Here is a 22814-nt window from a genome sequence, read left to right on the forward strand (position 1 = left end):
CCTATTGCGGTGTCGCATCTTCAATACCTGCAGTTTGCTTTTGGAAACCTACATTTTCAATTCCAGGCCTTGCCTTTTGGTCTGACCTCTGCTCCTCGAGTTTTCACCAAGGTCATGACGGCCCTACTTTGCCGTCAGGGTATCGGGATCCTGCCATATCTGGACGACTTGTTGATCCTGGCGAACTCCCCAGAGATTCTCCTTCATCACCTGGAACTGACGGTCCAATTCATGCAAGCCCACGGGTGGCTCATCAACTTCCCTGGTTCCTGCTCAAAGCATGGTGCACCTGGGAGCACTATTGGACACTTCAAGACAAGATAAGATGCTTCCTCTCTCGCCCATGTGTGTCAATTCACTCGGCGATGCAAGTACTAGGCCTCATGGTGTCTGCTTTCGACATGGTGGCATACGCTCAATTTCATTCCTTCCCTTTGCAGAGGTTAATTCTCTCCGAGTGGGATGGCCTGCATCACCGGATCAGGTCTCACATGATATCCTTAACTCCGGAGGTCAGTCTGTCACTGACTTGATGGCTGCAGGACCATCAACGGAGCAGGGGTCGTCCATTCTGGATCTTCAACTGGGTCCTTCTGACGACGGATGCCAGTCTGCGGGGTTGGGGCGTGGTGTTAGAGCAACGCTCTCTTCAGGGACAGTGGACCAGGGAGGAATCTCTCCTCCCGATAAACATTCTGGAATTGCAGGCAGTGTTCAATGCGTTGACGTTAGCTTTGCCTCTGGTACAGAACAGGCCTGTTCAGGTACAGTCAGACAATGCCACCACGGTGGCGTACATAAATCATCAAGGCGGCACCCAAAGCCGCAAAGCACTGATTGCAGTGTCAAAGATTCTTCGTTTGGCGGAACGCCATCTGCCAGCCATATCGGTAGTGTTCATTCCGGGGGTCTTACACTGGGAAGCGGACTAACTCAGTCGTCAGTACGTACACGCCGAGGAGCTGATCCTTCATCCGGAGGTCTTTCAACTCCTCGTGGAACAGTGGGGTCTACCAGATGTAGACCCGATTGGCGTCTCGACACAATCACAAGGTTCCGGTCTTTGAAGCAAGGACAAGTGATCCTCAAGCAGCGTTCGTGGATGCACTGGCAATTCCATGGAACTTTCGGCTGCCGTACATGTTCCTTCCGGTGTCACTACTGCCCAGGGTGATAAGGAAGTTCAAACAAGAAGGAGGAATATTACTTCTAATCACTCTGTCGTGACCCAGACGGCATTTGTTCTCAGACCTGCAGGGTCTATTGATAGAGCGTCCTCTTCTGCTTCTGCAGTGCCCAGACCTTCTAGATCAGGACCCTTGTTTTCTACCAGGATTTGGCCCGGCTGGCTTTGATGGCGTGGCTCTTGAAGCTTCCGTACTATGGGACAAAGGTTTTTCTGAGGCGGTCATTCAAACTATGTTGAAGGCCCGTAAGCCGGCTTCTGCTCATATGTATCATAGGGTCTGGAATTCTTATTTTGTTTGGTGTGCAACTAACAATTCTGATGCATACAAGTTCAGTACCGCCAAACTCTTGGCTTTTCTCCAACAGGGCCTGGACCTAGGTCTTCGTCTGGCCTTCCTCAAGGTTCATATTTCTGCCTTGTCGATATGGTTTCAGAGAAAAATTGAAACTCTGCCTGATGATCATACCTTCACTTAGGGAGTTTGAATCCGTAAAACACCCTATGTCCCGCCGGTGGCTCCTTGGGATTTGTTGGTTGTTCTGGATGCCTTACAAGAGTCTCCGTTTGAGCCTCTTTGAGTCTGTAGACCTTAAATGGCTTACTCTTAAGATCTTGTTTCTGATGGCTATTGTCTCTGCTAGATGGGTTTCAGACTTGGGTGCCTTGTCCTGTCGGTCACCATTTTCTTATTTTTGACCATGTGGTTCTTAGAACTCGCCCTGGTTATCTCCCCAAGGTGGTGTCATCTTTCCACCTTAACCAAGAGATTGTGGTTCCGGCCTTTACCTCTCCAGGTTTATCCTCCAAAGAGCGGTCTTTGGATGTGGTACGGGCTCGCCGTATTTATGTGAAGAGGACATCTTCTCTTTGGAGATATGATTCTCTTTGTCCTTTTTGGTTTAAACAAACGTGGCTGGCCTGCTAACAGGCAGACCTTGGCCAGTTGAATTAGAATGGTGATTGAACATGCTTATGTACAGGCTGGCCTTCCAGCTCCTGCTACCATCAAAGCCCATTTTACTCGGTCTGTTAGACCTTCTTGGGCGGCCTGCCGTGGTGCGACCCTTGAACACTTGTGCAAGGCGACTACGTGGTCCGCAGTGAACCTTCGATACTTCTGCCTCCCAGGATGCCTCCTTTGGATGCCGGGTTCTTGTGCCTGCTACAGTGCGTCCCCTACCATGAGGAACTGCTTTAGTACATACCCGATGTTATCCCTGTGGAACCCCAGTGTACTCCGCTGCAGAAAAGGAGATTTATGGTAAGAACTTACCTTTTGTTAAATCTTTCTGCGAGGTACACTGGGTTCCACAGGGCGCCCACCCTGACACACTTAGCTTCTTTTAGTTTGTATGGCATTAGCCGCTGATACCTTCTCCTGTCGTAAGAATGTGGTGTATGTGGCTACTAACGGTTGTTGTCTCTTTTACCTGCTACTGCATTGGACTGGTTAACAAAACTGAGCTCCTGTGCACGGAGGCGGGGTTATAGAGGAGGCGGCGGCGCTATGCATCTTGGGAACAGTCAAAGCTTTTAGCCTGTTGGTGCCTCGGATCAAGAGCCAACTCTACACCCCAATGTTATCCCTGTGGAACCCAGTGTACCTTGCAGAAAGATTTAACAAAGGTAAGTTTTTGCCATAAATCTCCTTATATAACTAGTTCCACGTCAGTCTCAAACTTTACATTTTACAGTAGTTTACAGTCATTTGGACCTTGACTTGATGGAAACATTTTTTATTTTTCCTATTTTTCCAACCAGATATTTTTCAACGTAAAATTATGGAAACGGTATTCAAAATCTTCTAAAAACAGTAGAACACAAATCTTAGACTTCAGCATTTTTGGTAACAAACTACTAGTACATACAACGGGTGGAATGCAGATGTTTACCCGCCGGCATCCACTAGATGGCGCCCAAACGGAACTGTCCAAATGTAGCTCTGTTCAGGTGCTATGGTTACCAGCATCTGCATTTCAGCTCACACCCTTAGGGGTGGCGATCTGAAATGCGCGAGAAGTGACCCGTTTGGGTGCCCAAACGGCACTTTTCGCGATCGCGCCCAGCGCGTTGGATGGGCTTAGCTGCTTTACACGGCTAAACCCGACTTCTATGGGCGCGATTAGGGCGATAAGATTAATTGAATATCGACCCGCAATCTCCCCTCACTTTAGACAAGAGATTGGGCGCTATATAACAATTGAATATTGTCCGTTAAGTAACTCTCACAAAAAAGTGAAATCTGATCTTTCTTTCCAAGCTGAGATAATGGTACCCTGAAAAATGTTATTTTTGCTAATATTTTAATCTCGTTGAGCCTCCTTTCTCGAACGTCCTAGTGGATGCTGGGGACTCCGTAAGGACCATGGGGAGTAGACGGGCTCCGCAGGAGACTGGGCACTCTAAAGAAAGATTTAGTACTACCTGGTGTGCACTGGCTCCTCCCTCTATGCCCCTCCTCCAGACCTCAGTTAGAATCTGTGCCCGGCCAGAGCTGGGTGCTTTTAGTGAACTCTCCTGAGCTTGCTAATAAAGTATTTTAGTTAGGTATTTTTATTTTCAGAGAGCTTCTGCTGGCAACAGACTCTCTGCTACGTGGGACTGAGGGGAGAGAAGCAAACCTACTAACTGCGGCTAGGTTGCGCTAATTAGGCTACTGGACACCATTAGCTCCAGAGGGATCGAACACAGGACCTGAGCCGCGCCGCCGTCCCCCTCGCAGAGCCAGAAATCAGAAGCCGGCAGACGCAAGAAGACATCGAAATCGGCAGCAGAAGACTCCTGTCTTCACATGAGGTAGCGCACAGCACTGCAGCTGTGTGCCATTGCGCCCACACTACCCACACACTCCGGTCACTGTAGGGTGCAGGGCGCAGGGGGGGGCGTCCTGGGCAGCAATTAGGATACCTCTTGGCAAAAAGACATACATACAGCTGGACACTGTATATATGTACGAGCCCCCGCCATTTTATTACACAGACCCGGGACAGAAGCCCGCCGCTGAGGGGGCGGGGCCTTCTTCCTCAGCACTAACCAGCGCCATTTTCTCTTCACAGCTCCGCTAAGAGGAAGCTCCCCAGGCTCTCCCCTGCAGTATCAAGGTAGAAATAGGGTAAAAAGAGGGGGGGGGGCACATAAATTTAGGCGCAAATTATCATAAACAGCAGCTACTGGGTAAACACTAAGTTACTGTGTAATCCCTGGGTCATATAGCGCTGGGGTGTGTGCTGGCATACTCTCTCTCTGTCTCCCCAAAAGGCTTTGTGGGGTCCTGTCCTCAATTAGAGCATTCCCTGTGTGTGTGCGGTGTGTCGGTACGTTTGTGTCGACATGTTTGACGAGGACGGTTACGTGGAGGCAGAACAAGTGCAAGTGTGACTGGTGTCGCCGCCGACGGCGCCGACACCTGATTGGATGGATATGTGGAAGGTGATAAAGGGTCTCAACCCGTGTCTTATTCTGCAGCTCAGAGGCCGTCAGGGTCTCAAAAGCGCCCACTATCCCAGTTGGTTGACACAGATGTCGACACGGATTCTGACTCCAGTGTCGATGACGAGGAGGCAAAGTTGCAGCCTAAAATGACTAAAGCCATCCGATACATGATTATAGCAATGAAGGATGTATTGCACATATCGGAGGAAAACCCTGTCCCTGACAAAAGGGTGTATATGTTTGGGGAGAAAAAGCAAGAGGTGACTTTTCCCCCTTCACATGAGTTAAATGAATTATGTGAAAAAGCATGGGATTCCCCCGATAAAGTGCTGATTTCCAAAAGGTTACTTATGGCGTACCCTTTCCCGCCAACGGACATGATGCGCTGGGAATCCTCCCCTAGGGTAGATAAAGCTCTGACACGCTTATCTAAAAAGGTGGCCCTGCCGTCACAGGATACGGCCGCCCTAAAGGATCCTGCAGATAGGAAGCAGGAAAGTATCCTGAAGTCTGTTTATGCACACTCAGGTACTATACTGAGGCCGGCTATTGCGTCGGCCTGGATGTGTAGTGCTGTAGCAGCATGGACAGATAATCTGTCTGAGGAAATGGTACCTTAGACAAGGATACCATTTTACTGACCCTGGGGCATATAAAAGACGCTGTCCTATATATGAGGGATGCCCAGAGGGACATTTGCCTACTGGGCTCTAGAATAAATGCAATGTCAATTTCTGCCAGAAGGGTCCTGTGGACTCTGCAATGGACAGGTGATGCCGACTCCAAAAAGCATATGGAGGTGTTACCTTACAAGGGTGAGGAGTTGTTTGGGGATGGTCTCTCGGACCTAGTTTCCACAGCTACGGCTGGGAAGTCAAACTTTTTGCCATATATTCCCTAACAGCCTAAGAAAGCACCGTATTACCAAATGCAGTCCTTTCGATCACAGAGAAGCAAGAAGGTCTGAGGTGCGTCCTTTCTGGCCAAAGGCAGGGGTAGAGGAAAGAAGCTGCACCATTCAGCTAGTTCCCAGGAACAGAAGTCCTCCCCGGCGTCCACTAAATCCACCGCATGACGCTGGGGCTCCACAGGAGCCAGGAGCGGTGGGGGCGCGTCTCCGAAATTTCAGCCACCAGTGGGTTCGCTCACAGGTGGATCCCTGGGCTATACAGATTGTGTCTCAGGGATACAAGTTTGAATGCGAAGTGATGCCCCCTCACCGTTACCTCAAATCGGCCCTGCCAGCTTCCCCCATAGAAAGGGAAGTAGTGTTAGCGGCAATTAACAAGTTATATCTCCAGCAGGTGGTGGTAAAGGTTCCCCTCCTTCAACAAGGAAGAGGATACTATTCCACAATGTTTGTGGTACCGAAACCGGACGGTTCGGTCAGACCCATATTGAATTTAAAATCCCTGAACATTTATCTGAAAAGATTCAAGTTCAAAATGGAATCGCTCAGAGCGGTCATTGCAAGCCTGGAAGAGGGAGATTTTATGGTGACTCTGGACATCAAGGATGCGTACTTGCATGTCCCCATTTCTCCACCTCATCAGGAGTACCTCAGGTTTGTGGTACAGGACTGTCGTTACCAATTCCAGACGTTGCCGTTTGGCCTGTCCACGGTACCGAGAATATTTACCAAGGTGATGGCGGAAATGATGGTGCTCCTTTGGAAGCAAGGGGTTACGATTATCCCATACTTGGACGATCTCCTCATAAAGGCGAGGTCCAGGGAGCGGTTGCTGATCAGCGTAGCACACACTCAGGAAGTGTTGCGACAGCACGGCTCGATTCTGAATATTCCAAAGTCGCAGCTGATTCCTACGACGCGTCTGCCCTTCCTGGGCATGATTCTGGACACAAACCAGAAAAAGGTGTTTCTCCCGGAGAAGGCTCAGGAGCTCGTGACTCTGGTCAGAGGCCTCCTAAAACCAAAACAGGTATCGGTGCATCACTGCACGCGAGTCCTGGGAAAGATGGTGGCGTCATACGAAGCCATTCCCTTCGGCAGGTTCCATGCGAGGATCTTTCAGTGGGATCTGTTGGACAAGTGGTCCGGATCGCATCTTCAGATGCATCGGCTGATCACCCTGTCCCCCAGGGCCAGGGTGTCTCTTCTGTGGTGGCTGCAAAGTGCTCACCTCCTCGAGGGCCGCAGGTTCGGCATACAGGACTGGGTCCTGGTGACCACGGATGCAAGCCTCCGAGGATGGGGGGCAGTCACTCAAGGAAGAAACTTCCAGGGGCTGTGGTCAAGTCAGGAGACTTGTCTGCACATCAATATCCTGGAACTAAGGGCCATATACAACGCCCTGAGTCAAGCGGAGCCTCTGCTTCGAAACCAACCAGTGCTGATTCAGTCAGACAACATCACGACAGTGGCCCATGTGAACCGCCAGGGCGGCACAAGTAGCAGGGTGGCAATGGCAGAAGCCACCAGGATTCTAAGTTGGGCAGAGAATCACGTACTAGCACTGTCAGCAGTGTTCATTCCGGGAGTGGACAACTGGGAAGCAGACTTCCTCAGCAGGCACGACCTCCACCCGGGAGACTGGGGACTTCATCAAGAAGTCTTCACGCAGATTGCAAATCGATGAGAACTGCCACAGGTGGACATGATGGCGTCCCGTCTCAACAAAAAGCTAAAAAGATATTGTGCCATGTCAAGGGACCCTCAGGCGATAGCTGTGGACGCACTAGTAACACCGTGTGTTTCCTCCTCTTCCTCTCATACCAAAGGTGCTGAGAATTGTAAGAAAAAGAGGAGTGAGAACAATACTCATTGTACCCGGAATTGCAAGAAATGCTCACAGAGGACCCGTGGCCTCTGCCTCTCAAACTGGACCTGTTACAACAGGGGCCCTGTCTGTTCCAAGACTTACCGCGGCTGCGTTTGACGGCATGGCGGTTGAACGCCGGATCCTAGCGGAAAAAGGCATTCCGGATTAAGTTATTCCTACGCTGATAAAGGCTAGGAAGGATGTGACAGCAAAGCATTATCACCGTATATGGCGAAAATATGTTGCTTGGTGTGAGGCCAGGACGGCCCCTACAGAGGAATTCCAGCTGGGTCGATTCCTGCACTTCCTACAGTCAGGAGTGACTATGGGCCTGAAATTAGGGTCCATTAAGGTCCAGATTTCGGCCCTATCCAATTTCTTCCAAAAAGAACTGGCTTCACTGCCTGAGGTTCAGACGTTTGTTAAGGGAGTGCTGCATATTCAGCCCCCTTTTGTGCCACCAGTGGCACCTTGGGATCTTAACGTGGTGTTGAGTTTCCTGAAATCCCACTGGTGTGAGCCACTTTAGACAGTGGAGCTAAAGTATCTCACGTGGAAAGTGGTCATGCTGTTGGCCTTAGCTTCGGCTAGGCGTGTGTCAGAGTTGGCGGCTTTGTCATGTAAAAGCCCCTATCTGGTTTTCCATATGGATAGGGCAGAATTGCGGACTCGTCCGCAATTTCTGCCAAAGGTGGTGTCATTCTTTCATTTGAACCAACCTATTGTGGTGCCTGCGGCTACTGGTGACTTGGAGGATTCCAAGTTGCTTGACGTAGTCCGGGCTTTGAAGATTTATGTGACCAGAACGGCTGGAGTCAGGAAGACTGACTCGCTGTTTGTCCTGTATGCATCCAACAAGCTGGGTGCTCCTGCTTCAAAGCAAACTATTGCTCGCTGGATCTGTGGCACGATTCAGCAGGCTCATTCTGCGGCTGGATTGCCGCATCCAAAATCAGTGAAAGCCCATTCCACAAGAAAGGTGGGCTCTTCTTGGGCGGCTGCCCGAGGGGTCTCGGCATTACAGCTTTGCCGAGCTGCTACTTGGTCGGGTTCAAACACATTTGCAAAGTTCTACAAGTTTGATACCCTGGCTGAGGAGGACCTTGAGTTTGCCCATTCGGTGCTGCAGTCATCCGCACTCTCCCGCCCGTTTGGGAGCTTTGGTATAATCCCCATGGTCCTTACGGAGTCCCCAGCATCCACTAGGACGTTAGAGAAAATAAGATTTTACTCACCGGTAAATCTATTTCTCGTAGTCCGTAGTGGATGCTGGGCGCCCATCCCAAGTGCGGACTTTCTGCAATACGTGTATATAGTTATTGCTTACTAAAGGGTTATTGTTATGTGGCATCAGTTGAGTGATGCTTGTTTGTTGTTCATACCGTTAACTGGGTAAGTTTATCTCAAGTTATACGGTGTGATTGGTGTGGCTGGTATGAGTCTTACCCTGGATTCCAAAATACTTTCCTTGTAATGTCAGCTCTTCCGGGCACAGTTTCCTTAACTGAGATCTGGAGGAGGGGCATAGAGGGAGAAGCCAGTGCACACCAGGTAGTACTAAATCTTTCTTTAGAGTGCCCAGTTTCCTGTGGAGCCCGTCTATTCCCCATGGTCCTTACGGAGTCCCCAGCATCCACTACGGACTACGAGAAATAGATTTACCGGTGAGTAAAATCTTATTTTTTCAACATTAAAGTAAAATAAGGTAATCTATGCATTAAACCAAAATGTAGCCCCAACTTGCTCAGAACATTGGTTTTTGTCCCAAGGCTCTACAGCATCCCAGTTCTGAGATATTTGCATAAATGCCTAGAAACACAAAAATCACAATCTGCCATGATTTAAAGAAGGCTACTATTTCGAATAGGAAGCATAGTAAAATATATATGAAGCAGGGAGCACAATATCAGCGGTTATACCGCTGTTGGAATATTTACACATACAAGACACCCAGCATTGCTCGGTCTGTGGTGTTGTATGCAGGTTCCATTCTGCTCTGTCACTCCATTCAGGGTCAGCTGGGATAAGTGTGCATAGCTCACTAATACTACACTGTTATATTACTAACTGTGTGTTTTTCTGCTCAGCATGTCTGCAAATAAGTCTGTGTGTACTTTATGCAAGGCTAGGTTTACACCGTCCTCGCAGGAATCACTCGTATACCCATTGCTCAATTCCTTCACAAGCTAGTAATGTGCAGGAACCTGAGTGAATGGAATCATTTAAAACTATGGTTTCCAGTATTCAGAGTTAGCTACGGCAAAGCAGGTAAAGACAAGCTCTGAAACAAGAGCCCTATGGCTACGTCAATGGTCAGCAGATTTATTCCAAAAAAGGGGTTGAAAATCTTCCTTTTACAGGTGATGCCTTGTTTGGGGAAGAAATGAACAAGTGGATATCTCAGGCAACTGCAGGTAAATCTACATGTCTGCAGTTTGCCCCGCCACCTGCCAGGCGTCCCTATCCTGGACCTTCCCCGCAGTCCTTTTGGGTGGCCCTATTCAGAGGCAAAGCCAGAGGTGCCTCCAATGCTGCTAGAGGAACTCGTGGTAGGTCTCGTAAACCAGCAGCTGCTGGACTGGCGGACCAGGTTTCATGATCTACTTCCCCAAAACCCTCTGCGTGATATTTGGCCCCAGCAGCAAGGCAACTTTCAGGTAGGTGCTCGTCTCCAACACTTCGCCCACATATGGGCAGAGTCCTGCCGGGATCCTTGGGTGAGGGACCTCATTTCCCAGGGAGACCTGCTGAAATTCCAGGAACTCCCTCCTCTCAGATTCTTCAGGTCAGGCTTACTAGCTTCACAGGAAGCCAGAGTTTCCGTACAGCAAGCAGTGCAAGAGCTGCTTTCTACAGGAGTTACTGTTCCAGTGCCTCCTCGGCTGCACACAAAGGGGTTTTACTCAAGTTTCTCTGTGGTACTGAAGCCATATGGCTCGGTAAGACCGATCTTGAACCTCAATGCCTGAACCCGTGTCTTTGGGTATTCAAATTCAAGATGGAATCTCTAAGAACAGTGATAGCGAACCTGGAGGAGGGGAGTTTCTGGTGTCCCTGGATATAAAGGACACATACCTACATATCCCAATTTGGCCTCCTCACCAGGCGTTCCTCAGGTTCGTTATTCTGGACCAGCATTTCCAGTTTCAGGCCTTACCCTTCGGTCTCTCCACAGCCCCAAGGGTGTTCACAAAGGTCATGGCGGAAATGATGCTACAACTGCGCATGAAGAGTGTCCAAATCATTCCGTACCTGGAAGATCTCCAGGGAACTACTACTGCACAGTATTGACTTGACTACCCGTGTGCTTACGGATCACGGATGGATCCTTAATTTCCAGAAGTCTCACTTGGAACCGTCTGAGAATTCAGTTCCTGGGGATGATCCTGGATACGGTGTCTCAGAAGGTTTACTTTCCTATGGACAAGGCTTCAACTATTCAGTCTATGGTCCGGTCAATGCTAAAACTTTGCAAGGTCTCGATTCACCTTAGCATCCGCTTGCTGGGCAAGATTGTGGCCTCCTACGAGGCAATACAGTATGGCAGATGCCATGCACGACCAATACAATTGGTTTTGTTGGACAAATGGTCGGGCTCTCACCTACACATGCATCAGCATATAACCCTATCACCGAAATCACGGATCTCCCTGCTATGGTGGCTACAAGTTCCCCATCTCGTGGAAGGTCGGAGTTTTAACACCCAGTCATGGACGTTGACAACAGATGCCATCCTCCAGGGTTGGGGGGCTGTGACTCGGGGAGCGCAGCACCTGGGGACGTGGTCCTTTCAGGAATTAACTCTTCCAATCAACATCCTGGAACTCAGGGCTATTTACAATGCTCTGATACAGGCCTCATGCCTTCTTCAGAATCAGACCATCCAGGTGCAGTCGGAAAAAGCCACAGCAATAGAGTACATCAACCAACAGGGACCGCAACCGACAGGGAAGCAGGACCGCAACGCGAGATGTGTCAAGAATACTCCTGGGCGGAAGCCAACACAAGGGCCATCTCGGCTGTTTACATTCTGAGTGGACAACTAGGAAGCAGACGTCCTAAGCAGGAACAACCTCCATCCGGGGGAATGGGGCCTCCACCCTCGGGTGTTTTAACAACTTGTTCACCGGTGGGGTTGTCCACAGATAGACCTGATGGCTTCTCGGCTCAACAAGAAGCTCCATCGTTACTGTTCCAGAAAGATGGACCTTCAAGTGGTGGCGGCTCTGACGACTCCATGGACTTACCAGTTTGTTTACCTGTTTACTCCAATTCCTTGAATACCAAGAGTTCTCAAACTCAATAAGGAAAGCGTTCAGGCAATTCTCATTGCCCCAGATTGGCCTCGATGGGCCTGGTATGCGGACCTCCTGACCCGGTCTTTGGAGGAACCCTGGCCTCTGCCGCTTCTCAAGGACCTTCTTCAAAAAGGACCGTTCGTCTATCCAGACTTACAGTGGCTACGTTTGCCGGCCTGGAAGTTGAGAGGGAAACTTTAATCAGGAAGAGTCTTCCATCCAAGGTGGTCTCCACTATGGGTCTGCAAGATGATTGCCTCCAAACATTACTACCGTATTTGGAAGACCCTTGGTGTGAGGGTCGAAAATGTTCTCCTGTGGAAATTCGTCTGGGCCGATTTTCTGCTGTTCCTGCAAGCTGGAGTGGACAAGGGCCTACAATTAGGCTCCCTCAAGGTTCAGATCTCTGCTCTTTCAATCTTCTTCCAGAAACTATTAGCAGTACTTCCTGAAGTACAGACTTTTCTTAAGGAGGTGTTGCACATTCAGCCACCCTTTGTTCCTCCCACACCTCCGTGGGACCTCAATGTGGTGGTGATCTTTCTCCAGTCGGATTGGTTCGAACCCTTGCGTAAGGTTGACTTTAAATGTCTGACATGGAAGAGTGTGGGAATTGCATTCCTTGTCCTGCAAGAGCCCGTATTCAGTGTTTCATGAGGATAGTACGGAGTTCAGAACTCGCCCACAACTTTTGCTGAAAGTGGTATCGGTGTTTCATGTAAATCAGCCGATTGTGGTTCCTGTCTTATATGACACTTTGGTTGCTCCAAAGTCCCTGGATGTGGTGATGGCTTCGAGGATTTACATCAAAAGGACTGCTTTTTACAGGAAGTCTGACTCTCTTATCGTACTTTATGATGCAAAGAAAATTGGTCGTCCTGCCTCCAAGCAGTCCATTGCTCATTTGCTCAAATTGACTTTTCAACAGGCTTATTCTTCGGCGGCTCTGCCGCTGGCGAGTTCTGTTCAGGCCTACTCCACAAGGTCGGTGGGTTCTTCCTGGGCCGCTGCCTGGGGCGTCTCTGCATTATAATTGTGCCGTGCAGCAACTGGTCAGGTGTGAACACCTTTGTTAAGTTCTACAGGTTTGACACCTTGGCCAGGGATGACCTTCAGTTTGGTCAGGCGGTTTTGCAGAGGTCTCAGCACTCTCCCACCCGTTCTGGGAGCTTTGGGACGTCCCCATGGTAATATACTATACCCCAGTATTCACCAGGACGGTAGAGAAAATATGAATTTAATACCTACTGGTAATTCCTTTTCTCATAGTCCGTAGTGTATACTGGGCGCCCACCTCAGTGCTTACCTGGTTTGTACGTGTTCTGGTTGGGTTTGCTGTTGCTTTCCCTATTCCATGTGTGGTTAGAGTTGCTATCCTTATATAGTTAGCATTGCTTTCCTCTGTTCCATGTGTAGTGAGCGTTGCTTTCCTCTGTTCCATGTGTAGTTAGCGTTGCTTTCCTCTGTTATGGTTAGCTCTGCTATCTTATTGTTGTGTGTTGGTTCGTTACTTCACCGCTTTGTGTTATATCCTTCTCTCAAAGTATGTAATCTCGGGCACAGTTTCATAGACTGAGTCTGCTAGGAGGGGCATAGAGGGAAGGAGCCAGCACACACTATTCATTTCTTAAAGTGCCAGCTCTAGTGGACCCGATCTATACCTCCATGGTAAAATACTATTCCCCAGTATCCACTGCAGACTGCGAGAAAAGGAATTACCTGTAGATATTAAATTCCTATTTTTGGCAATGGAGCCGGAAGATTTTATGGTATCCCCTGGATATCCAGGATGCTTACCTTCATGTTCTTATAGCACTGTCCCATCAGCGCTATCTCAGGTTTGTTATCCTCCAGCAACATTTTCCGTTTCAGGCCCTACCATTTGGACTGGCCACAGCTGCCATAGTGTTCACCAATATTATGGTGGTAATGGCTTCTTATCTCCGTCAGCAGCGGATAAGGATATTTCCATACCTCGACGACTTATTAATACTGGCACAATCTCAACAATTGCTTCAGTGTCATTTGAGGCAGACAGTGGCTTGTTTGTAGAGACACTGTTGGCTCATAAATTGGGCAAGTCGTCCCTGGTTTCGTCACAACGGATGACTCACTTGGGTGCTGTGTTGGATTTGAGTCTTCAGAGAGTATATTTACCTCTGAACAAAATATCCAAAATTCAGTCAAGGATTCAGGAGCTGCTACACAGTCAAAGGGTATCCATTCACGCAGTAATGCGTGTGATGGTGTCAACATTCAACATGGTGGAGTATGCTCAGTTCCACTCGAGGCCTCTGCAACGTCTGATCCTTTCCAAATGGAATGGTTTTCATCAGACCTAAAAATGCAGACTATGGTCCTTCCCCTGGAAGTAAGGAGGTCATTAGCCTGGTGGCTGCAGATATCCCATCTGGACAAAGGGAGACCCTTTTGGGTATCAGATTGGGAAATTCTGACAACGGATGCCAGCTTTCAGGGCAGGGGAGCGGTGTCAGGAAGGAGTTGCTTCCAGGGGTAGTGGACCAAGGAAGAGAGTTGCCTGCCAATAAATATATTGGAACTTCGGGACATATACATGGCACTTATTCAGGCAAAGTACATCCTTCAGGGGAAACCAGTCCAAATCCACTCGGACCATGCAACGGCACTAGTGTATCTCAACCATCAGGGAGGAACTCACAGCCAAAACGCAATGAAGGAGGTAAGTCACACGTCAAAGTGGGCAGAACTTCATCTTCCAGCCTTGTCTGCAGTGTTCATAACAGGAGTCCTAAACTGGGAAGCACATTTTGTCAGTTGACATGCCATTCATGCAAACGAATGGGCTTTACACCCGGAGGTCTTCCAAATTCTGGAAGAAAAGTGGGGGATACCGGAGATAGATCTCATGGCGTCCCGTCAGAACAGCAAAGTTCCCGCATACGGGTCAAGAACAAAGGATCCCAAAGCGATCTTTGTGGATGCCCTGTCAGTGAGATGGGTCTTATGCCTGGCCTATTTGTTTCTACCAATCGCCCTGTTACCCAGGGTGATGCGAAAGGCAATACAAGGAAGGGGCAACGTGATACTAATAGCTCCAGCTTTGCCCTTAAGGCATTGGTACACATCTGCAGAGGTTGTTGATGGATGCTCTATTCCTACTCCCTCAACGTCCATATCTGCTGTCTCAGGGTTGTTGCTATCACAAGCACCTGGATCGACTGTCTTTGGCAGCGTGGCTCTTGAGTCTTCCATCCTGAAAGCAAGAGGATTCTCACAACAGGTAATTCAAACAATGCTCAGAGCAAGGAAACCTTCCTCAGCTCGCATTTATCACCGAATATGGCAGTTCTATATTCAGTGGTGCAGTGACCAGAGTTTCCAGAGTCCTAGCATTCCTTCAGTTAGCAATGGACAAAGGTCTAAGGTTGGCTTCCTTGAGAGTCCAAGTGTCAGCATTGACTGTATGGTACCAAAAGAAAATTGCTTTTTTCCAGGGAATGCTGCACATTCAACCTCCTTTTGTTCATCCTACAGTGCCATGGGACCTAAGTTTAGTCCTAAATGCCCTTCAAGTTGCCCATTTGAACCACTAAAACAAGTGGATGTTAAATGGTTGACAGCTAAAGTTCTCTTTTTACTGGCTATTGCGTCACCTATAAGAGTTTCAGATTTAGGGGCATTATGTCGCCCTCCTTTTTTGATTTTTTTTTTTTAAAATCCATATAGAGCGGTTCTCAGAATTAAATATGGTATCTTCCTAAGGTGGTGTCTAAATAACACTTTAACGAAGAAATTTTAGTGCCGGCCTTCCAAGGGCCAGATGTTTCTGCGGGAGATGCATCATTGGACGTAGTATGTGCTTTAAGGATATACGTGGATCATACCAGTGCCATCAGAAAAACAGACACACTCTTCGTTCTCCACGGATTTCATGAGGGAGGATGGCCTGCTGACAAGCAGACACTGGCGAGGTGGCTTCGAATGACGATTTCAGAATCATAGTCTCAAGCTGATCTCCCTGTTCCGGCTAACGTCTCTGCTCACTCTACTCGTAAGGTAGGTACGTCATGGTCAGCACAACGTGGTGCTTCAGGAGAACAGATATGTAAGGCAGCCACATGGTCTTCCATTAACACATTCATTAGACATTGTGCCTTTGATTCCTTTCCCTCTCAGGACACTGAATTCGGGCGAAGGATTCTCCTGTCCAATCAGAAGTGTCCCCACGACTAAATTGTTTTGGGACATCCCATTGTTATCCTGTGGACCCTGCAGGAGAAATAAGTCGTTATGGTAGGCTTACCGTTGATAATTCTATTTCTCCTAAGTCCACAGGGATCCCACCCTGACGCACCTGATTTGAGGATCCATTCACTTACTAACCTCTTCCTTCTTGTACGGAAGGGTGTGCATGTGTGTTCTTCTCGCGTGATTAGGGCTCTCTATGATTCTCCTGCCTTGAGCTTTGGAAAACAACTGAATTGCCTGAGCCAGGAGGCAGGGATATAGGCACGGGACCATTGCATTCTGGGAGGCCGAAAGCTTTGATGGTTTGGTGCCAATCTGCTGTCGCTACCTCATATCTCAGTGTTATCCTGTGGATTTAGGAGAAATAGTTATCAACGGTAAATCTACCATAATTATTTTGCACCCAGACTCGATTTAGCTGCATAAAATGGCTAAACCTGTCTACAGTCCTGCTTTGGGCGTCCAAACTCCTGTACAAAGTGCTGACTTAATGCACATTTCTTCTTGCACCTCAGGAGGCTACGAGAAGAAATGTAATCCCTGTGGCTTCATGGTGCCTAATCGGAGCAAAAATGTTGTGCCCACTAGTGGTGGCCACATATAAAAACAATTGAATCGTCCCCTATGATAAGTTACATAATCACATGGTAGCCTAGGTGACATCGGGAAACACCCCTTTTCAGGTGTTAGGGTGGGGAGTCTAGACCAGGGCTCCCCTTATTTACTCAGGCAATACGGGTTTGGGATTCATATTTTTCCCCCTAGAAATTTTAAAGGCCAGGGCACCGGACTGTGGGCGCGTCTGAAAAGGGGGCGTGGACATGCAAAATAGGGTGTGTGGCTATGTAACGTCGTTGCAGTGGGCGGTGCGGCCCCCACAGACGATACTACAGGCGGGGTGGGCGGCCGGTGGCGTCACTGTTGGGGACGCGCCCAGCACCTATGGTAGTGCTGGGCTTCCCCCAAGCGCTCTTACACGCTGGGAGGGCAGGAAGCGGCTGGCTGTTTTTAGCCGGGTGCCGCAGAAAGGGCAGGGCAGATTTTGCCTTTAAAAAATCGGGCAGGGCGCAGAACCCTGCTAAAACATTAGATTGAGCATCGAAAGTATTTCAGGCTTGGAGTTTGGATCCCTCTACCCTTTTATTGAATGCTTGATTACTTTCTGATCTCTCAGTGCTGCAAACCAGGTAGGGTGGGGCAGGTGTGGTGTGGTCTTTATTGTGCAGCTATATGTTACAGGTCTATGCAAATTGTTCAGCTTTAATTGTGGTTTGGTATCCCTCCAATCAATTCTGTTGGAACATGCAGCTCCAACGTGCCATGGCTATTGAGTTTCCAGATGCCTCCTCCTTTGTTCAAGACTTCCTATTTAAAACGTTTTTATTTTTAATTGGCTCAGTTCATAATATCTTAGGTACTTCTCTGTTCTGCAAGCCCATCATTGTGTGGACTTGCCAGAATTGAGGATTGTGTGGCAAGTAGAATTAAGGACTGTGTGGACTTGCCAGAATTGAGGACTGTGTGGACTTGCCAGAATTGAGGACTGTGTGGACTTGCCAGAATTGAGGACTGTGTGGACTTGCCAGAATTGAGGACTCAATGGCAGATAGATATGGGCTCCTTGCAGAATGAAGTGTGGCAGGTGCATCTAGATTGCCCACGGTTTACAAATACTAAAGTATGTTTCTAACCGTTTCAACTATATTTATTATAAATAGTATGTCTGACTCCTTTTTGTTTTTATCTATTTGGAGCACTGTCTAGGTCAGTATCCGGTAATTCCTGGCAGTTGTTGAGGGACTGTTCTATAGTTCAGGCCATTTGGGAGAGGACTAGAGTGGCCAATCCAGTGCCATTTTTTTCAATCCTGGGAATCCGGATTGAAAAATTATCAATCCCGGCATACCCGGTATTGGCTTCTTTTCAATGTGTTCCATCCATTTGTTCAGCCCAGGTAACTCGCCCTAATCTGGACGAGGGGGGAGGGGGGGCCCACTTGCTGTGAGGTCCGGCGGGCAGGGCGGCGGTAATATCCAGTGGCTGGCTGTGCAGGGTGACCACTGACTTCACATCACGTTGCTCACAGCTGAGCTGGAGGAGCTGGGCAGCGTCTGAGCCTCCTGAGGACGCTCAATGCTGCCCAGGATAGGGAAAACGAAAGTGGTGGCCAATTCCGAAATCCCCGAGCTTGAAAGCTCGAATCCTGGGATTGAATCCCGGACAATTTTAGGCTGGGATTCTGCCAATCCCGGGATTGGCTACCCTAGACAGGACATTGGGAGTGGTTTTGTCAATGGCACTTTCTTGTGCTATATTTATCCCCTACTGTTTGTACCTTGGGAGTGGTGGCTGGGGATCTCTTAGATAAATTTACTAGATGGAATGTTCTTAATACATGTATGCTATGTAAGGTTTGTTTTATCTGCTTGTGGGTGGCCTTTGCAAGCATCACTTAAGTTGCTTTGCTCTTCTTGGTTAATACCGCCATTGCGCATGAAAGATATGCGTATCTGTCCAGAAGTGCTGAATGTTTGATCATAATTGGTCTAAATGGCACTTTTCCACATACGCTAAGAGCTGGATTCAAATGTTCCCTCCCGCTATTGCGCCCGCCGGCTGCTATTCTAATGTTGCTACCGGGGGTTGCGAGCTGAAATGCTCGTAAGGGTCTCTTAACGCTTGCAACCATTACTTTATTCGTGTTTAGGTGCTTTGTGTGCCTAAACTCGAGTGTAATGGGCGCGATCAGCCAATAACTGGGGGCATTTGAATATCGCCCCTCGATCTCAAGTCGCTTTAGACGGGAGATCGGAGGTGCTGTTGTGAATTCCCAACTAAGTGTCCTTCTCAGGCATAAGCTCCATCTCTCTCGGCCTTATATACAGCAGCACATGGAGTGTTGGTTTAGTGTCCTATGGTAATGTTTTGGTTTTTTTTTTCTGTTGCACATTTCCTTCACTGTTATGTTTCATGTTACGGGGTATATTCAATTAGCAGCAATAACGGACTTATACCGCGAAAAGTCCCATTTTCGCGCGAAAAAACGAACTTTTCCCGCGAAACGCAATTACAGCCTATTCAGTTTTCCGGGAAAATTTATCGGTGATAATTTTTTCACTAATTTCACTTCACCTACTCTGAAGCAGGTGAAAAGTTGGGAAAAGTCACTATTTTAAGGTAAAAATGTTTGGATATGTTACAGAACTCCTGGGACACCCCCCTTAATGATTAATTAGGCACGTTGAAGTTTTTAATTATTTTTAATTGGCCAATAATGACATGTAATTTTTGGGGTGAAAAAGTACAAAGTGATGGAAATTGGGGTTCAAGGTATGGGACAGGTATATTGGGGTGCTTTGAGTGGGACAGGTGTTTTTAGGCTTGCAGATGGGAGTAATCGGTCTGTTTCCACTTTTTTTAAAGTACCCTAAAATGACCCAAATATATACTTATACCCATTTTAATGTACCCCAAATTTAATGAGTATTTATTTTGCCCAAAAAAACTTGCTTTCTATCATTTTTTTTGCATTTTTTTAAAAATGCATATTACAGCCATTTCACACAATTTAAGTCCCCAAACAACTCTCTAATGTGATCTCTAACACACTTCTCTTCTGTTATCCTATGTTAGTTTACAATTTTTGGGGGTACAGGCTGATTTCCCCATTTTCACCTGCACTTTTCACTGCAAGAATTTTCACATGAAACCCGTTTGGAATTAAAAAGGTTGAAAAACGGAGCGTTTTCGCGGCAATTTTCGCCCGATTGCCGCGAAAAATTTTCGGGTGAAAAATTGCTGCGAATTTGCGGATAATTGAATACCCTAGTACATGTTTGTTTTCCATTATCTGTCACATGATGTCTGTACATTTGAAATTAGTTTTTTTCCTGCCCTTGAACCAGTTAAAGCTAATGAGTTTTATGCTTGCTCTTAAATTATATACTGACTTGAATACACTTGTATTTCCATTATGTGTAGGTATGTTCTTAATAATTTTGCATATCTTACAGGAAGCCTGCCAAATCTCGAAGTAGAAGTCCCATGTACTCAAGGAAGTCTTCGTCTTCTCGCAGCAAGAAGCAAAAGTCTCAGTCACGAAGTCGCCATTCCAGTATTTCACCTGCCCGTTTGCCATTAAACTCCAGCTTGGGGGCTGAACTAAGCCGCAAGAAAAAGGAACGTGCATTAGCTGCCGCAGCAGCTGGTAGGGAGTCTAAGGGCAGTCCGTTGATAAAAAGAGAAATTGGAGATGTGAGAGGCCTTTCAGTACTGGACTCAAAAAAGATAACCAAAATGATTAAATCTGAAAAATCTGTCTCTGATACAGAGCTTTCAGTTGCAGTTAATGTGGAAACAAAATCACTATCTGTCTCCATCAGGTCTGATGAGAGTGAGAAAAAACCCCTATTACTAGTCAAGGAAACAAAGGCATCAGGTTTAAAAGACTGCAAACCTGACACCAACAAGGAGGAGGTATTGACGCCAAATGAGTGCGTGACTGATGTAGAAAAGGAAAAAGATGTACCTCCCCCTCCTCCACCTTTGAGATCTCCTCAGCCCCCTTTGCCCACTTGCTCCCCTCCTATCCCAACTCCTCCTCTTCCTCCTCTCCCTCCAGCTCCATCTGCTCCTCTACAGCCCCCACCACCTCTTCCACCTACACCAACATTGACATTCCTTCCCCTGCCAACAACTGTGGCTGCCTCTTTGACTTCTTACAGCCACACCAGGACATCAGCCATATCCACTCAGGCAAATTCCCAGCCACCGTCAATTTCCCCTGCGAAGTCCCAGACCCCTGTTACTCTTACTATCCAACATATGAAAACGTCTACTCTTCCTCCATTGCCACTTCCGCCATTATTGCCAGGAGAAGATGACATGGAGAGGTGAGTTCATGAACCTGCAAATTAAATCTTTAAAGGACATTAACTCAAAGGGGCCAACTCAGTTTACTGCGCCACCTGCTGTGCACCTAGGGCAGTGGTAGCCAACCCTGGTGCTCGAGATCTACCAACAGTTCACGTTTTCAAGCTCACCTAGCAGGTGCACAGGTGCAGTCATTACTGACACATTTTAAAAGATCCGCAGATGGAGCTAATTACTTCACTTGTGATTCTGTGAGGAGACCTGCAAAACGTTAACTGTTGGTAGCTCTTGAGGACCAGGGTTGGCTACCCCTGGCCTAGAGCAATGTGCATCTATCGGAGCTATTCAATTGTTGCTCCGTTCAGACGGCCATTGCCAGTTAAGGCACCTATCAGCATCAGGTTTGTGTAAAACAACTAAAGCCGTCTAAAGAGCCTTAATGAAAGTCCGGTTTTGAGTGCCCTAACTACAGACTTTTCTCTGACGTCCTAGTGGATGCTGGGAACTTCGTAAGGACCATGGGGAATAGACGGGCTCCGCAGGAGACTGGGCACTCTAAAGAAAAGATTAGGTACTATCTGGTGTGCACTGGCTCCTCCCTCTATGCCCCTCCTCCAGACCTCAGTTAGAATCTGTGCCTGGCCAGAGCTGGGTGCTCCTAGTGGGCTCTCCTGAGCTTACTAGTAAAGTATTTATTAGGTTTTTTATTTTCAGTGAGCTTCTGCTGGCAACAGACTCACTGCTACGTGGGACTAAGGGGAGAGAAGCAAACCTACCTGCTTGCAGCTAGCTTGTGCTTCTTAGGCTACTGGACACCATTCGCTCCAGAGGGTTCGAACACAGGCACCTGTCCTCGATCGTCCGTTCCCGGAGCCGCGCCGCCATCCCCCTCGCAGAGCCAGAAGAACAGAAGCTTGAAGACGACGAAATCGGCGGCAGAAGACTCCTGTCTTCATTTAAGGTAGCGCACAGCACCGCAGCTGTGCGCCATTGCTCCCAGCACACTTACACACTCCGGTCACAGTAGGGCGCTGGGGGGGGGGGCGCGGCGCCCTGGGCAGCAATTGAAGTACCTTTTTTGGCATTAAAAAATACATATATACAGTCTGGCACTGTATATATGTAAAAACCCCTGCCATTTTTTTACACAGAAAGCGGGACAGAAGCCCGCCACTGAGGGGGCGGGGCCTTCTTCCTCAGCACACCAGCGCCATTTTCTCTTCACAGCTCCGCTGGAAGCAGCTCCCCAGGCTCTCCCCTGCAGTATCCAGGTACAAGAAGGGTAAAAAAGAGAGGGGGGGGCACATAAATTTAGGCGCAAATAAAACATATAAGGCAGCTATTGGGTAATCACTTATTATAAGTGAAAATCCCTGTGTTATATAGCGCTGTGGTGTGTGCTGGCATACTCTCTCTCTGTCTCCCCAAAGGACTTTGTGGGGACCTGTCCTCAGTCTGAGCATTCCCTGTGTGTGTGCGGTGTGTCGATACGGCTGTGTCGACATGTTTGATGAGGAGGGTTACGTGGAGGCGGAGCAAGGGCAGATAAGTGTGGTGTCGCCCCCGTCGGGGCCGACACCTGATTGGATGTATATGTGGAAGGTCTTAAACGACAATGTAAGCTCCTTACATAAAAGGTTTGATGAAGCTGCAGCCTTGGGACAGCCGGGGTCTCAGCCCGCGCCTGCCCAGGCGACTCAGAAACCGTCAGGGGCTCATAAATGCCCTCTATCTCAGATGGTTGACACAGATGTCGACACGGAGTCCGACTCAAGTGTCGACGATGATGAGGCACATTTACAGTCTAAAATGACCAAGGCCATCCGATACATGATTATTGCAATGAAAGATGTATTACACATTTCTGAGATTAACCCTGTTAATACCAAGAGGGTTTATATGTTTGGGGAGAAAAAGCAGCCAGTGACTTTTCCCCCATCTGATGAATTATGTGAAGAAGCGTGGAGTTCCCTTGATATGAAACTAGTGATTTCTAAGAGGTTACTGATGGCG

General features: G+C 48.1%; 1 protein-coding gene across 2 annotated transcripts in view; it reads left to right on the plus strand.

Annotated features, from left to right (window-relative positions):
- CDK12 (cyclin dependent kinase 12) overlaps positions 1 to 22814 on the plus strand; it is a 341865-nt gene that overhangs the window by 82921 nt on the left and 236130 nt on the right. For both annotated transcript variants that reach the window (XM_063959726.1, XM_063959727.1), the window contains exon 2: positions 19943 to 20821. In XM_063959726.1, coding sequence (XP_063815796.1) covers positions 19943 to 20821 — 879 coding nt within the window. The remainder of the gene's footprint in view (positions 1 to 19942; positions 20822 to 22814) is intronic.

The sequence above is a fragment of the Pseudophryne corroboree genome, chromosome 3, assembly GCF_028390025.1.
Source record: "Pseudophryne corroboree isolate aPseCor3 chromosome 3, aPseCor3.hap2, whole genome shotgun sequence".
Lineage (NCBI taxonomy): Eukaryota > Metazoa > Chordata > Amphibia > Anura > Myobatrachidae > Pseudophryne > Pseudophryne corroboree.